Raw genomic sequence first — 17999 nt, forward strand, 5'->3', positions numbered from 1 at the left:
AGAAAGCAACCCTAACACAACCACCTCCGTTGTACAGGTAACTGTGGATATAATCACAGATCTATTCTTAAGCCTTGAGAAAAGTGAAAACAAATAGGTTACGTGCCCAAAGACTGGCAGAAGCTCAAATTTCCACCTAGGGAGAGAGGACAGAGCACTGAGATTACAGAACAGGAGTGTGAGCTTGATCCCTGCCAAATGCTTGTAGAGACCAAAGCAAATGGGTTCTGGGCATTTACAACTGAATTCAGTGATCACTAGGAACCACAGAGGATGATTAAGAAAGAAGCATGAGGACCTCATATCATTTCCTAGGGTTATACATTTAGTAATTTCAACAGGAATTGCAGATGTAGTGAGTTTTTATTTTGGCACAAATATTTGATGCTCTCCTAGAGGAAAGCATTGTAAAGTGAGTACAGACTTTGTCTTCGTACCCAAAGAACATGGGTTAGTAACTCCTGTCAGCCAGGAAGGAAGGCACCAGCTTTATTCTAGCCCTTGTCCAATTCAGTCTCTTGTTCGTTTTGTTGTTTTGTTTTGTTTTTTTTTAAATTCATGAGTCAGGTGCAAGCCTAGGGATGCTTATCAAGTTTGTAGGTAACAGTTGGAGAGCATAACTAACACCATATAAAACAATCAAAATTCAGAACTATCCAACAGCTTTGAATGCTAATTTGAAATCTGCAAGATGAAATGTTAGAGGGATAAATCTAGAATCTATTGCTTGGGTTTAAACAAAAAATAAGGCAACACAAAAAGGTGGAGACCTGACTTGCTATTTGTTTGTGTGAAAAATGTCTAGGTGTTTAGTTTACCACATGCTTAATATGAGTGATATATAGTGGAGTAAAAAGCCAAGCACTGTTATGGATGCAAAACAATAGTAAAATATAATGTTCAGCTTGAGTGCTTACTGTGTTACAAGACACTTTACCTGTACTAACTCATTTAATCCTCATAACTGTCCCATGAGGTCGATTTTACATGTGAACAAATAGCCTCAGAGAGGACAGGTAACCTCTCCAGAATCCTGGAATTAGTGATTTGCAAAACAAGCCTTTAAACTCAGGTCTGCCTGACTCTCTGGTCCCTGGATCAGAGGAGGTGACACACAGACATGCGGTCCTCTGTGCTGGGAAGAACACATCTACAGTGATGTTCTTGGTTCTGAGGACCCCATTTCAAGAAGAACATTGTTGGCAAAGTGGCCTGCCTGTTTAAAGTGCCAAGTCCATGGGGCGCCTGGGTGGCGCAGTCGGTTGAGTGTCCGACTTCAGCCAGGTCACGATCTCGCGATCCGTGAGTTCGAGCCCCGCATCAGGCTCTGGGCTGATGGCTCGGAGCCTGGAGCCTGTTTCCGATTCTGTGTCTCCCTCTCTCTCTGCCCCTCCCCCGTTCATGCTCTGTCTCTCTCTGTCCCAAAAATAAATAAAAAACGTTGAAAAAAAATTTTTTTTAAATAAAAAAATAAAGTGCCAAGTCCTGATCTCTTACCTCAGGGACTTGGAAATACCCATTCAGTGCTGGAGAAACATGGGCAGGGATCAAGCATGATGCCTTTATGGCAAAGGAAAGGAGATGGTGTTGTTGTGCTTCATGAGGTTAAATGGAACCATTGAGTGAAAGATCAAAGTAGCCAGATGTGGATTCAGTGTAGAACACCCTCGCCCAGACTGGAGCTGTCCAACACAGAGCCAGGCTGTTTTGTGGGGAGGTTAGCTCTCTGTTCTTGGAAGCATTCAAGCACAGGCTAGGTAGCTATCAGTAAAAGATGTTGTAGAGCAGACTGCTGCTCTAGGTGGGAGCCTGGACTAGATTAGACCAGAAACATACCTTGCTCCAAGATTCCACACCCGACTTTCCTGACTCTGGGTAATAGAGGTGTTTCCGAACTATAGAGGACCAGTATCCAACCTGCTGGAAATCACTTTGGATACCAGGGTGAAGGTCAAGTGGATCCACTGGAGGAGGAGACAGGCTGGGTACTTCGGCTGCCTCTTCTGGAGGTAACACGAACACTAGCATCTGGTCATGAGTAAATGAGGGCCTATGAAGAGAGGAGGAAAAGCCCCCCGGGGCAAAGGTGGCTGAGTTGTCAATGGGTGCTTATTAAATATCAAGTAAATCTAACAAGCACCTCTGTGGCTGTCAACTTTGGGTTTCCAGCACGACTTCAATGGCCCAGAACCAGTGGGCCTTGCCTGAAAAGACCTGCCTATGCTGGTCATTGATGTCAAGAAGTAGGGAGGTGTGAAACTCTTTTTCCTAAAGTACCTTCCTCAAGGGCAAGTCACCGGTGGTCTACTTTTCTTCTCCTAGAGATATATTAGGCAATTACTGTGGTTTTAAGAACAAACCTTAAAATGTGGTGAAACTTCCAAATAGAAGATAGGAGGAAGATTCTCTTCAGATCCACTGCTTTTCCACTGAGGCTCATTGCCTCCCTAAGGGCTCTCCTCTTGGATTCTTCCTCAAACCCTGGCTGGGCACCCAGGACCTCTGCTCCTTCCTGGAAAAAAACAACTATCTATTGCCCTGGTCTTGGCCCTCAGAAGCAGGTGGAGCAGACTGTTTCTACTTTCCATCAAGCTTTCCTGGTAGGTTTACTCCAAGAAACTGCCCATCACTCAGTAGCTTCAACCACCACCCATGTGTCTCCTATATCCACACCTCCAGATTTAGACTTCCAGCTCTGTTTCCATTCTGAGTTCTGACTTCTAGGCACTTGCATGTTTCATCTGTGCATTCAGAGTGTAAAAGCACATGTTCGAACTTCCCTGACACTGGGGTTTCTTTCCCAAAGTCCATTACCTGGTTTGTAGCACCACTTTATGCCAGAAGTCTTGGCATTGACTTGGATTCTTCTTGTACCTCTTTAATTCTCCATCTTTAATTGCTCACTGAGTGCTATCAATCCTTCCTTTGAGATTCCTCTTGCCTCTTCTCTTGTTCTCATTGCAGCACTCTGGTTAAAAACTCTGTATCTTGGCACCTTAACTATTGCAATGACCTTAGAGCTGTTTCTCAGCCTCCGGCCCCTTCCCCATGACATACATGTGAACGCTGCAGCCTACCAGCCAAAGGAATTTCTTGGTGCCTTGCTCTCAGTGCATCCCTTCCTAGCTGATGGAACAGTTGTCAGCTCTGTGTGTCTGATGGCATCAATCTTAATGCCTTTGTTTGAAAGTCAAGGCCCTCCCATGCTAGTACATCAGTGCTCTCCCGCCTTAGTCCTCCCTTCCCACCACACGTAAGCTGGTCACACTCTCCTTACTCCTCTCTGAGCTTTGCCTTAGATACTCCAGGCTTCTCCTTCTCCAGTGCATGAGCATGTGACCTGTTCTTCTAGGATTCTGACCTTGAACACTGACGTCCATAGCCCTCTGCCTTCTCTGGTTTCTGCAACATTTATAGCTCATTTCCAGGCGTGGTCTCCTGATTTTAGACTCTCCAGCGCTGTTTTCCCAGTTATTTCATGTCTGCATCATCTGAAGAACCTCATGAGCTTTGCTTTTTCTATAGCTCCCATAGTTGCTAGAATGGTGCTGTCCGGGTATCCTGTTAAGGTTGAGAAAAATGAGGGGTGATCAATGTACTGAGGGAGAGGATTGGATGAAGTCCCTCCCAGGGACTGTATTTTATGTGCAGATCCCTAAACTGCTTCCCTCTTGTGCTTAGGTATCTGGACCAAATTTAGGTGAGTCACCAAGATGAGAAAGTCTGCCTTGGATCCAGAACGGGGAACAAGGAAGCACACTTCCCTCCTTCCCATGGCTCCATCAAACCTGCTGGGACACAGGATATCAGTGACTGAGAACAGCCTAACTCACTACCTCTCCAGAGCCATACTGTGGGATTCTAGGAATCCTCAGCCAGCTGGAGGGTATTGGGCCCTTCCTAGAACCCCTGAAGCCTCCCGGGCTGTCTTGCTCTCCCACCCCCCAGATGTTCACGGCACTGATTTTGTACTTTCTGGATCCATGAGAGGGCTGAAGAGGAGCTCTCAGTCTTCTTCAGCTGTTAATCCTCAAATGTCACACACTATTTAGAACTAGCCCTTTCCCAGCCTGTTTCTGCTCGACCCTGAGACCTTGGCACTTGCAAGCAGATCTAACTCTTTAGATACACCCCATACATCTGCCAGCATCCCCAGACTGTCCCAGCCTGATCTACTGATGTAGGGTATCTAATAATCGCCAGGAGTTTTCTTCTGCTTCGAGGACTGCTCTGTACCATGTAAGAAGGCTCTGCATAGTGGCTAAGTCATTTCTTCTCAGACTTAAGTGCCTAAAGCATTGGTTTGTGGGTAAGATTTGGCTAATCTTCTGGGACTATGGTCTTTTAAAGCTTGAGGCAGTCCAGGCTGCAACCCACACCTATAGCATAAATGGGCTTTGAGGTCCAAGAACAAACATATCTGCAAATTGGTTCTTTAATAGAAACTAGTGAATTAGAAGAACATAAAACTGAAGATTTTTTTTCTTTCTCAAGACACTAGGAATCAGAAGTTTAGATCTGTACATACTACTTTTGTGTCAAAGGTATGTAACCTATGTTAAAAATGAGAAAATAATTGATAACTATAAAATATTATAATTATATAATATTTGCAATAATGTGAAACACTGTACAGGGCATTATAAAATACCTTACATTATGAGCTATATTGCATCTGATATTATTATTACTACCACTGATAATATTTCCCCAACACTCATAATCTGAGAACAATTTCTGAGCCCCGTCTCCAAATGTTTGGCTGTGCCTGACTCCGCAGCTGACTTGAATTCCTTGTTCACTGTCTGGTGATTCATTGCACTAAATACCATTTTCCTGATAATTAAAAACTGCTCACTGGCAAGTGGGAGCAGGAACAGGCTGATGCAGGATTTATGCAGAAACACAAAATGAGCCACAAGACAAATGACCTGTTCTGCCTAGCTAAAGGCATTATTTTTTTCTCATCATCTTCGGGGACTTGAGAAAGCCTAGCGGTAATGCCAGAGAGAGGTCTGCAGAGATGTGTTATTCCAGGATGAGGCACAGAAGCCATTATGTGCACGTGCTGAGTAGAATCACTTTCCTGGTTTCCTACACTGGATCCCTACCCCTGCCAGAGGAGTTAGGCCAGGACCCTCTGCTAGGTCAGCCCTCTCAGACCCTCATCAGAGGAGAAGCACCCGAGTCTAAGCCGTTTGATGATAGGCTTTTGTTTTCAGTTTCCCTTCCTCAATGTAACAATGGTATCTTCAGGTTCAGGGAAAACAAGTACTAATTCCTGTATGCAGAACTTCACAGTGACGTCGCATCACCCCTCCTGGGCCTCTCCGTGCAGCCTCCTCAGCTTTCTGTCAGGAGCTTCAGTGACTGTCAGAACCTCTGGCCCCACAATAGCTGTGACCTCACGAGCACATGTCCTCTGACCCCCACGTACACGTTTCTTAATTCTACAAGGTAGCAACCTCTCTTTGTGAGTAAATTGCACCAATCATTGAAGTATGAACTTTCTCCCACCTTGGTGCACCTAGTTGCCTATTCCTGGCCTGAAAGAATGCTGGCACCATCAGGACGTGAACCGTCCCCTTCTGGGAGTAGGTCCTTCCCAGAACTGATTGGGGCTAATATCTGCAAAGCTCATTAACTCCGGATCCTTTCTCATTCATCCTTATAGATGTCTGTACTTGCAAACCGTTCATTACTGCACATTCTAGATTGTTTAATTAGTCTTTGTGGAAGAGTTCCTGTAGGAAAGCTTAGCATACATCGTTTAAAAGCCCTTGATCTAAAATAACAAGGTAGTTATTCTTAAAGTAACTAATACAACTCTAAGTGCCTTACATCCTCCACTGCCCACCCCCCCTTCCTCTTCCTACCTCCCCAAACACTTCCTAGAACCGTTTATTGATAATAATCCTGAGTAAGTCAGTCTGAGCCCTTCCCGTAAACATCAGGCACTGTGCTAAGGTATTTCATTTGCAGTGTGTTCTTTAATATCACAGTCACCATGGGAGGGATGTGCTATTTCCTCCACTTGCAAAGGAGAACATTATTCTAAGAGGGGTATGTGGATTTGCTGCTTTATGCCAGACTAGTAAGAGGTTTTAGGATTCTCTTCTCACCTATAGGCCCCAGCATCTGGGCTCCTGACCTCCTCTCCTCTCAGCATAGCACAGGATTTGGGAAAAGTTGCAGGTTGTTGACACTGACCTGCTGTCTGCTTTGCATTCTGAGTGAGTCTGTTGTTGTCTCACCTCCTGCCCTCACCCCTTCAGTTCACACTGGCCAACTTCCACGTGCAACATCTGTGTGTCTTCGCCTAAAAGCTCTCTGGCTATGGAGCCTCCCTGCCCACCTGCGCAGCAGGCCAATCAGCTCCCACTGAAGGCTGATGGGAAATGTGTGGTAATACCATGGCTCCTTCCATCCAGGTGGGCCAACTCTGAAGCATGTGATCACCCACACCAATTCCTAGAGCTTTCCAGGGGGGCTTAAGTCTGCTTCAGTTACCCATGGTGGGAAGTGGCTTGAGAAGACACTTTTTATAAGCTGCCTTCCTTGCCCGCTCTTGCCCCATTCATCTACAAGTGCTGCTTGGGATCATCTTTCAGATAAGCCACACGGCTTTCAGAGCCTTTTCTCAAGGGTTGCTTCTGGAGGAACCCAAAGTGCGACTACCTGGAGATGCTGATCTGGCTTTGTTAGACCCTTTCAGTCTGGTTTCAATCATTCTTGGTCCTCACCTGTTCGTCTGAGCAAATGAGAGATGAACCCCCACTCTATTTTCCTTTAACTCCACTGTTAGCAAAATAGAACACCAGCCTTGCTCTCACTCGCTCTCCCCCCCCCCCCCCCACACACACACACACATTCCCTAGGGATTACAACATTCCATATAAAGGTGAGGATCTCTCTGTTTGCTTTGTCCAAATTTCAGTGGGTAGATTCCAAAGTCCATGTTGTCATGTTTCCAAGGAACATTCTAGGATGGCATTGACCATCCTAAAGCAAGCCATCTAGCATGCTAGGAGTGATTTTATTTAATGACGCCTATAACCCATTTTTCCAAAAGAGCAGTTCTTCTGGGCATGGAACCTGGCTGTCTCTGACTTAAAAAACAAATCCCCCTTCACTTCTCTGCTGCATCTTCCTTCTCCCTCTGGACTGTACTCTAGCACTTCGAGTCCTTGCCTGAATTGTGACCAAAGCAGCATGAACTTGGGGGAGCTGTAGACTCATCAGAAAGATGAGTGAAAGATGTCAAAACTAGCCTCTTCGTTTAGGTCTGAGAGTCAGCAGAGATGAGCCGCAGTGAGGCTTGCGGTGCTCACCGTATCTGGGGAACTGCCTCAGGCTTGGGTCCCAGCCGAGGGAGCTTGGCATTTCTGCTTTTTGAGGCCTGCCTGCCCTGCTGACTTGACCCTTCCACCGGCATCGTTGGCCAGCAGGGAGAGCACCCACTCTTCACAAGGATGCCATGCCAGACCATGTTGTTTAGCTTTCAAAGCCCTCTCCTCTCCAGCACACTAGCACCAAGAAAGCAGTTTCTATACTTGGCCTCATGACACATCAGGCATACCGAAAATTACGTTGTGCGTGAATCCATTTGTTTCTTGGGTTCTGTTGCCTTTTTTGTCCCCTTTCCTCCACTTTTTGAATGTATTTTTTCTGTAGTGACAGTTCTCTGTTTCGTCCCCATGCATGCCTATTTATCTTGCCAGTGTAAACATCAGTGACAAAGTCTATATTCCTTTTTGTATTTCTCATTCTCCATTTTACTCGTTTTTCGTACTCCAGTGTGTCTGAGGCATGGACGTTCATGACCATTTTTCTTTCATTCCACCTCACTTTTTTCTATGTAGACTTTACTCTTTTCTCTATCAGTATTTTCTAAGCTTTTCTTTTCACATTTTCTCTTCTGGTATTCTGTCTGGACACTTCTATCTTGAAGTGTTTCTAACAGCAATTTCTCCTTTTTCTTCTTCTTCTTCTTTTTTTAATCCATCCTCATCCCTCTTCCAGCCGTGGCCACAGCCGTCAGTTATAACCTTAACGGTGGCCTCCACTCAGAAGAGTTGTCAAGTTGATAAATATTGATATCTACCCTACCATTTTACCACCACTCTTCTGCTAATGCATTTGGTTGGCATCAATCAGTTTCTTTGCCTTCTGTGAGTGCTCAGTGTGGGAGCTGGTCCCGATCTGTCACTTATAAGTAATCTGCTCCACATTTCATCAAGAGCTCAAAAAGAGAAGAAAATATGGAGGAGAAGTAGAGGATGGAGAATCAAGCTAGTGTGGCCCAGAGGGAAGGGAGATGGGAAGGCCCAGCAAGGCAAAGAGAGGCAGTCTGGTATGTAGGGGGGACGCCCCCCCACCCCAGCCATACTCTTACTGCTGGGGACAGCAGCCAGGACTTACTGACCACCATGTCCTCTTTGGGATGTTAACCCTGCTTATCTCCTCTAATAAGGCTCCCCAGGGATGAAGATCTACATTGACCCCTTCACTTACGAGGACCCCAATGAAGCTGTCCGGGAGTTTGCCAAGGAGATTGATGTATCTTTTGTGAAAATCGAAGAGGTCATCGGAGCAGGTATGGCTCTCCCCTCCCCTCTTTTCTGTTCTCTTGGTGTCCAAACATCTGTTTCCCACCTTTCTAGGTGTTCTCTTTCAGCATAAAAAAATCATCCCATTGGGAGAAGAGTTTCTAACATCTCTCTCCCCAGAAGATGAGTCTGAACCATCTACATTGTGTGTCTAGGGATCTTTGGGGATCCTTGAAGATGGTGGCCTAGCTTGGTTGGTGTTGCAGAGAATTCAGCTGTAGTTTTGAAAGATTCAGACAGACATAGCTCCAGAAATGGACCACCAAATACACCAAAAGAGAGAGAGCTAGGGTACACAGTTGAGAAGACTTTGAAAGAAACAAAATGTGTTTAGAAGCTGGACAGAGTGCCTCACTGACAATATCTCCATGGCTCTGGATCAAGATTTCCCCCCAAACTTTCAGTTCTCCTTTTCCTGCATACATGCATTTGGAAGCAGACCATGATGAATTGAAGAGGGCCCACTATTTCCAGAAGAAAACCCACCCATAACTGTATTTCCTACAAAAGATATATAATATGAATAGTAACCCAAGACAAGTTCTACTTCGAAGAAACATGCGTGCTCTCATCCATCTCACTGCATTGGACTAGAAATCCAGCCCAGCAGAGAACTAACTGCCTGAGCTGCTGTTAGGAGATCCTACCTAAAGACTGATCCAGAATTTTCATCTTTCCTTAATGGATCAGTAGTTGAGTCAATTTGGCAATGGACTCATCCTTATTAATGTGAATGAGAGAAATATCATCACTTTATAAGTAATTTCTTTACTGGCTCCTCTGCTGCCTGTTTTGAATTGTCTTAAAAGATGTGTTTGCTTTGTGTCCTCTTTCCTACTTTTATTTTCTTCTACAGCATTCTTTATCTTTTCTTTGTCTTCAATTCTTGTTAGCCGTTGTTCGAGCTCTCTTCACTCATACACTGTAGTCTTCTTTTTAGTTCCTGTGTTTAGGAGTGCTTCACTCATATCAGTATTTGGAGAGTCATGGAGTTGCCTCTACCTGTAACATTTAACTCGATAAAATGTGCTTAGTCTAAGTCTTACAGACAGCCACTTTGGATATTATCTTTAGGGGGAAAGTCACTATCCTTCCGTTCACTGCCTCTCTTAATGCACTGAGGGGTCAAAAAGCCATCTGTGAAATTGGAAGTCACATTTGAAAGCTTGCCCCATTAGGCTACCATTTTCATGCTCTGGATTCCCTCTTAAAGAGCTCTACCTTCATGGCATCTCTGTGGTGGCTGTTGGGACTGTCCCTGTCAGGACACACCTTTCTTCTCTCACCAACCCCTCAGGAGTTCCAGCCGGCTGGCCATAATCTGATCCACATGAGTCTATACATATTTCCCATTGACTTTCATTAAATATGTTACTGAACCACGACTTTCACTTCTGTGCAGATAATTTTCTCTTCCTCCTTAGAAGCTGACATATTTAAGGATCATGCCTTGGAAGGCTGGATACCAGATAAATTGGATTACTCCCAGAGGCTCAGATTTCTCCAGTGAACTTGAAAGAGTGTTGGGGAGGCATGCTTACAGTCCCACACCCTGTTTGCCCACATTATTAATTGTTGTTATGTCGTGTGGTAATGGTGCTAGTGATTTTAATGTTGTTACTTATGTCATGTGCTTAGAGCAATGTGTTCTGGACTGTGTTTCACCCCAGAGAGCACACATCAGCCCCCTCCCACCTTTGTCAGAGGAAGAGTAAAGAGCCTTCTCACTTTATGACCCTGCCAGGGAGTGACAATTTGGGGTGAGCTCACCAACTGCTGGATGCCTGTAAAGGGACAATCGATGGTCCTGCTCCATCCTTCACTTGCCATTTTTGTAGAGCCTGTGCTGCTGCTACCGTGTTTGTGCATCCTCCTCCGAGAAGGTCAGCCCTCTCTGTGGCTCGTGTGGTAGTGGGGAGGGATCGGTACACTTAGCGGTTTATAAGATGCCCAGCGGCACGGGGTAGAGACCTGTGCCCAGTCCGCTGCTGCCTACTCTCTACCAGACACTCATCTCCTCCCGATCCAGAAATTCCAGAGCTAATCCCTGTGGATATTAATCCACTATGTGTAACTCAATGCAGTTTTAACAGAAGAGACTCCTAGCTGGAATCAATCCTCACTCCCCAGTTCTTTTTCTCCTCTCTCTCCACTCTTGCTTCCCCCAAACCCTGCCTCATGGAGACTCACTTCACTTTGTGTTAAAAGAGCTGGTGTGAAGGTCAAGTTAAAAAGAAAAGAATTTTGTAAGGTAATATTTATACAGCATTATTGGCAATATTGCTCTTAGCCTCCTGGCTGATTGGGAGCACAGGGCAAAAACTGGGTTGCAAAATGGTAACAAAACATGAAAAGAAGACTCAGAAGTCATTTGTCCTTTTGCTGGTGTACTCCTTCCTTCCCTCCCTCAACAAGCTTTTACTGAATACTTCTTGCATACTGCGTGTGGGATTCCAGAGACAGACAGACAGCAACCCTGCCCCCCTTCAGTGGTCTGACAGTCTTGGTGGGAGATAGGCCGGTAACGTGTTCACTGTATCACGCCATCCACAACACAGGCATGTGCAAAGTGTTGGGCCACCAAGGAGCCATGGTCAGCTCCTTGTTTGGGGAGTGGGTGTGGGCATCAGGAAGGCTTCGCAAAGGAGTTAATCTTTGGCCTGAGCTTTCAAGGATGAAAACTAGTAGAAAAAGCAAATTTTTGTGACACTCATTAGAGAATGAGACAGTGACAGAAGAGGAAAATTGCATGATTTAAGAGAAATGAATATGACCTTCTAGCAGCAGGATGTTGGAGCTAGCTGGCACCAGCTCACAAGAGCCAATTGTGTACATCTCTTTCCAGCCCCATGTTCAATGACACATGTTGGTAGGTTGACATCTGCCACGGTAGGAATTTTTACACAGTAGGAATTGGCAGATGCTACAAATGGGAGGTCTTTGTTTCTTTGTTTCTTTGCTTTCTTGAGAACTAGTAGTTGAACACTTACTGGCACACCCCAGCCTTCCAAAGTGTGCAAGGTTATTTCAAAGAGGATGCAGAGGAACCCACCTATGCCTGCTGAGTATAGAGCCAGAGGAGAAGGTCATGATTATTGCAGGAGGGATTAAGTTTAAAGTTCAAGAAGATCCTCATTCATTGAACATTGATTCTGTGCCTGGGACCATTGTGGATGCTGGAAAATACACCAGTGCCTCACAATCCTTGCCCTGTAGTGGTGATTGTCCAACATACACACAGTGCCACTCCATAAGAGGAGGGTAGGCAATTGACAGCTAAGATGAGTGGTCCAGAGAATACACAGTCTTGGAGATGGGAGGCTTAATGGCAGGAGAGAATCCAGGGAAGAGAAGCCTTAGGGACCCTTAAAGATATGAAAGCTTTGCATGGGCTGATACTCTATGTGGCACTTCCTGAGAACACAAAGGAGAGAAGGCTAACAGGGAGGCTTTTCCTGAGGGTAAGCATTGAGCATTGAGTCTGGAGAATCAGCCTGAGACCCAGAGATCCAGAGGCTGCGGTATGGATTTTATCCTGTAGAAAATGGTGACGTCTTGTAGGCATCTGAGCAGGCTGGGCGACAGGAATGAGATTCTGGGGAGACAAATCTGATAGATGCTGTGTTTGGACTGGCCTGGAATGGGTGATGGGGAGGGGTGGGTGAGGCCTCGGAGGCATGGAGACTTTTATGGGGCTTTGCTTGGAAATGTGGAGTGGGTTTGAGATGGCTACTGCTGGGATGGAGGTGGTAGGGAAAGCTCTGCTCGAGGAACTAAACGGATCTAAACCAGAATGTATCCAAACATGGTGAATGGAGCTGATGGGGGAGACACAACAGGGAGGTTGTGGCCAGAAATGAGGGGCATTGAGTTAAAGCCCTTGAAGGGAGAGGAGGGCTGCCAGGCCTTGGGGAGTGTGGGGTGGCAGTTGTGCATGTGAATGAAGGCCAGTAAAGTCTAGAAACTGTGAGGCTGAAGAATTGCAGCAGCTTCCCATGTTTCTTCTCAACTTTTGAGGATGTTGGATGAAGGGATAACAAGGGGCACCTGGGTGGCTCAGCCGGTTAAGCATCCAACTCTTGGTTCTGGCTCAGGTCATCATCTTATGGTTCATGAGCTCAAGCCCACATCAGGCTCTGTGCTGACAGTGCAGAGCCTGCTTGGAATTCTCCTCCTCTCTGCCTCTTCCCTGCTCACTCTGTCTCTCAAAATAAATAAACTTTAAAAAAAATTTTAAAAAAGAGTTACACAAGAGTAACTGTGAGCCAGGTGTGATGGCATCCAGGAAGACCGAGCAATAATGAACTTATTAACCATTATGCAATTATCTGCCTTTCTTTCATCATCAGGCTCAAAGTTCCAATGACGACAGGGCAATCTCAGGATTTTTTTTTATTCCTGCGCCTGGCCTGGTGTGGCACTCAGGTGCTCAATCAAATATTATTTGCATATGGTTCAATGAAAGTAGGTCCTTTTGGGGAGAATATAGTGGGGAGGAAAATTTGGAGAGCTGGACAGAGCTTGGGAGAATGGAGAGAGCCTAGAAGGAAGTGAAGGGTCCTAAGTCACTTGGTGCTCTTGAAATGACCCAGTGGGATAATGGCTGGCCTTCCTTTTCCCCTGCAGATAATGGACATTATTGGTCTGTTTAGAGAGGGCAGAAGGCCTTCTGGTTAGGAAAATATTAGCAATTAGGAGAACTGGAGAATATTAGCAATTTGTGACCATGAATCTGAATCATAGGAACCATCTCACAGGTCAACTCCAAGGCGTTGGTTAGTTCTGACCAGTTTGATCCGTAGATTTGCCCAAAACATAAAGCAGGGTTGCCATGAATAATTAGGCCCCTCAGCATGAATGTCACTCTGGGTTGCGCAGTGTGTAACCCGTGTAACTGTATGCAGCAGCCCTGATCATGATTTTTAAGTGCATGAAAATGTAGGTAGAGGTGTCACTAGAGGGTGGCTTCCAGGGGAAAGTAAGGCAATTGTATTTTATTAATAAATCTCCTTCTCTGACTCCAGCAGCTGCCAATTCAGCATTTCCACAGATGGCTTATTGTGAGAGAGCGGCAGATTTGTGGGGAGAGGGCTGGGTGAGGAAGGCTGGGGAGGGGGATCTCTGATGTGCACAGATTGGGAATGGGGCCAGCAAGGCCCACCAGTTCTCTCTTTCAAGAAGAGGATGGGTTTCTTGGAGATATTTTGGTAGAAAGGCCACCAGCCAGCCTGATTCCCCTAGGCTCATTTGAAGTGAGGGTGGGCAGCATGAGGGTGGCCTCATACTGGATAGGAGTCACAACAGGAAGGGTTTCCAGAAAAGCAAATCAAATAGATGTCTTGAGTAATTATAATTAAGACAGCTGGCATATATTGAACACGCACTGTGGACATACTTTATGAAAACATTGTCTCGCTTCCTCCCATAATGTGACTTAGGGTGTGTCAGTGAGTGTGCGTGTGTGTGGGCACGTGTGTGTGTTTAAACTGGTAAGGAAATCAATATTCAGAGGATAGCTCCCCAAAGGTTGCGCTGCCAGCTGAATGAATGATAGAGCAAGAATTGAAACCCAGACACGGCTGATCGAGGTCTGGTGAATGAAACCCCCACATACCTACACTTTGGTTACTGTTCTGGAAAAGAGCAGTTAAATATGCAGTGACATTACTTCTGATGGTAAACTCTATCTGGGAGCTTGGAGTAGGCAAGCCTCCTTGCTGGTAATGATGATACTATCCTAGAACTCAGATTGCCCATAGGGTAGGCGCCCTCCTCTTCTAGAATGATTCGGTAATCTCCCTTAAGAAGGACAAGGACGAGGACCAAGATATCTGGCATTTTCAGTGATAGGTGCTTGCTTACCTAATGAAACCAGTAAGTCATCTGTAGGTAGGCAGGAGTCTAATGACTGCAAACAGCTACAAGAAAAGAGAACATCTGCTTGCTCTCACCCCGTAGGTATTAAGTATTGTGGACACCACGGGCAACTTCCATCTCATCTGCTGGCTCCAGTAGCCTGGTAACGGGGATCTGGGGAGCTCTGCTGGAAAGGAGGAATGGGGCTGCCATCAGTAAGGAATGTCTGTCCTGGGTGCAGGGTTAGGAGGTAGCAGAATGCCTGACATGCTTTTACTATCCCTGGTTTAGCCATAACCTACTTACCTTGCACAGGCTAGTGTGATAAAGCTGGCTGGAAATCATACTTTAAAACCTAGTTTGAATTTATTCTTTAAAAGTTCCTTTTCTGGTGGAAGCTTGAATTAGTAACTAGAAGCTCTGCTTTCCTTTTTTTCCCCCAAGGCAGTTTGTGACTTCAAAATACTGCTAAAAAAAAGAGAGAGAGAGAGAGAGAGTGCAATTGTGTGTGTAGATTCGCACTGCACATAGCCAACAGCTACCGCCTCAAATACCTGCTGGCAGGTTGGATGTTTCATTTTCAAAAATTGAAAATTCTTTCCTTCTGATTTTATATATAATAGTTGAGGCATTTAATGCTGCTGAACTACTTTTTCTCTCTTCCTCATTTTGTCAAGGAAAGTAGGAGAGAGGAACTGGCAAGGGGCTGAAAACTTGTAGGGAATAATTTCCGTAGCTGTCTGGAGGACAATCTCAGGAAGTGGCTAAATTACCCTCAGCTGACAGCCTTGAGGGCAGTGGTTCTCAAACTTGAGCCAGGCATCAGAATCACCTTGGAGGCGTATCAACACTCCTGTCACAGGGCCCCACCTGCTCAGCTTCGGATCCACTAGATCCAGGTGGGGCTTGAGAATCTGTATTTTCTAACAAGTTCCCAGGTGAGGCTGACGCTGTGAGGCAGAAACCACGCCTTGAGAACCACTGCCAGCCAAGAGCCACTGGCCCCCAAACTGGCCTGACGCTGGAGCGAGGTCCTGGCCGGAGGGAGGTTTGGCTGTAGTAGAGGCTCCAAGGTCAGCCTCAAAGATGCTTGCCAAAGTCCAGCCAGACCAAGATGAGGCTGGCTGCAGTTACTGTTGGTAAAGGATCTACATAGAGAGAATCAGCCATAACCAGTATGCAGTCATTTGCTATAAACATCTATTTTAAATATAATGTTAATGCTTGATTGGTCGAGAATATTTTTAGGTGTTATGAATTTCTATCAGAAATTGAAAAATGTATGGCCGTGGTTTGAAGCTCATGTAAAAGGAAGCTCTTTGGTGCTCAGATCATGGCAAATCAAAGCATCACAGACAGCAAGTTCTGGCCCTAATTACAGGAAAGTGTCAAGAAGCAACAATAGTTTCTTGAGAATGGTGTATGAACCTGACGTCAAAGATCAAGGTGACAGGGTCTCTCAGATTATAAGCCATACAAGGCCTCGGTTTTCTGTTACTAATAATGGCAATATGCCCATCAACTCCCACTCCCCATGAGGCTGTGGCCGTGCCAGAGAGCCAGATCCCCCACGCTTTAGCATGCTAGACTTGCCTGGGGACACTGTCTATACCCAGATACCTGGCAGCGGGACTCCCCCACTACTCCTGGCAGAAAGCCCTGCTTTGCCTTGGCTCCCACTTGTTTGCAGAAACGTGCTCCTCCTCCTTTTTTCTTCCAGAGCCCACCCCCACGTACCACCCACCTCATGCCCCTACCCCTGGCTTGTCTTAAATCACCACCCATATGTGTCACCCACAGTTTGTAGTTTACAAAACACTTTCTCAGAGACTCAACACCCTGTTAGGAAGCTGGGGTGGTCGACCCTTCCTTTTTATGGTTTATAAAGCCAAGACAGCTGGAGAAGTGAAGTGCCCCAAGTGGGGTGGCAGGGCTGGTGTAGACACGAGCTGCTTCTTCCACTCCCTGCCGGAGTTCCCCTCCCAGCACTGAGGCCACTTAATGACAGGGTGAAGCACAGCTTCCGAGAGAGAGAGAGAGAGAGAGAGAGAGAGAGGGGACAGTGGATTAAGTGGCTTCCTTTGCAGTTGGTACTTTGAAAACCTCTGGGCTTGGAGAATATGAAGTCATTTCTTTGCCAGACAGGAAAGGAGCTATTTTTACAGAATCACTGTGAGGCCACTGCTTCCCAGTGACTGCAGAGCAGATTCCTTAGAGCAGTGGCACCTCTACCGCCATAGTGACTGACTACAAAGCCCGAGATCTCTCCCTACCCAAGGAGAGCACGTTTTTTTAACATCTACATTTTTTTAAGAGCAGTTTTAGGTTCATAGTAAAACTGACCGGAAGGTACAGAGATTTCCCATATGTCCCTTGCTCTGCACATGCACAGCATGTCGCCCATTATCAACATCCCCCACCAGAGTGGTACATTTATTGACAAACCTACACTGACACATCACCATCACCCAAAGTGCATGGTTTACATGAGGGCCCATTCTTGGTGTCGTCATACATTCTACGGGTTTGGACAAACGTATAATGACACCTATCTACCATTACAGTTTCAGACAGAGTGGTTTCACTACCCCAAAAATCCTCTTAGGAGAGCCCATTTTTATTTTATAATTCTAAAAAAACTATATGAGGGGCGCTTGGGTGGTTCAGTTGGTTGAGCATCCGACTCTTGATTTTGGCTCTTGATCTCACGACTTGTGAGCCCCCAGCTGGGATCTGCACTGATGGGACAGAGCCTGCTTAGGATTCTCTCTTTTCCTTACTCTCTTCTCCTCCCTGCCTCTCTCTCTCTCTCTCTCACACTCACTCTCAAATAAATTTTAAAAAAAGAGCAATTAAAAAAAAAAAACAACTGTATGATGAAACCCCTACAGAGGATACAACTTAAAGCTCAAGTATTAGAAACACTGCACTTGATGACAGCTCAGAGCCTGGAGCCTGTTTCAGATTCTGTGTCTCCCTCTCTCTGACCCTCCCCTGTTCATGCTCTGTCTCTCTCTGTCTCAAAAACAAATAAACGTTAAAAAAAAAAATTAAAAAAAAAAAAAAAGAAACACTGCACTTGAAAACCGGTCAGCCACAAAGATTAAGCAATGAAATAACATATGTCAGTTAAGAAAGTCACGGGAGCCACGCTGTTCTGTGTAGCTAGCACTTGCCAAAGCCACACCTTCATTGGTTTCTTCCCTCTTGTGTTCTTTCTTTCCAACCCTGTGTATAAAGCCCGCGCTCTCTGGCAGGCGCTGTGCTCTAAGAAGCAGCCCATATACCAGCACTGCTTTCTGAGGGATCCAAAGGTGGAGTGATGAATCCCAGATATCCCAGGGCCTCTGGCAGCTCCCTAATCCACCTGAAATATGCTGGGGTGCTTTAGACCCATGGTGCCGCACCTGGCTGCACATCAGAGCTGCCTGGACAGCACCGTGTTCAGAAGGGCCCACACTTAGTTTAATGCTATGCTGTCACAGGCTTGAAATCCTTCATAATTTCCAAACAAGCAGTCCCACGGTCTCATTT

The 17999-nt window shown here is 45.8% G+C and overlaps 1 protein-coding gene across 2 annotated transcripts in view; it reads left to right on the forward strand.

The window, feature by feature from the left end:
* The window catches only part of EPHB1 (EPH receptor B1), a 432844-nt gene that overhangs the window by 351256 nt on the left and 63589 nt on the right, over window positions 1-17999 (forward strand). For both annotated transcript variants that reach the window (XM_058729964.1, XM_058729965.1), the window contains exon 10: window positions 8474-8596. In XM_058729964.1, coding sequence (XP_058585947.1) covers window positions 8474-8596 — 123 coding nt within the window. The remainder of the gene's footprint in view (window positions 1-8473; window positions 8597-17999) is intronic.

Source organism: Neofelis nebulosa, chromosome 5 (genome assembly GCF_028018385.1).
Source record: "Neofelis nebulosa isolate mNeoNeb1 chromosome 5, mNeoNeb1.pri, whole genome shotgun sequence".
Lineage (NCBI taxonomy): Eukaryota > Metazoa > Chordata > Mammalia > Carnivora > Felidae > Neofelis > Neofelis nebulosa.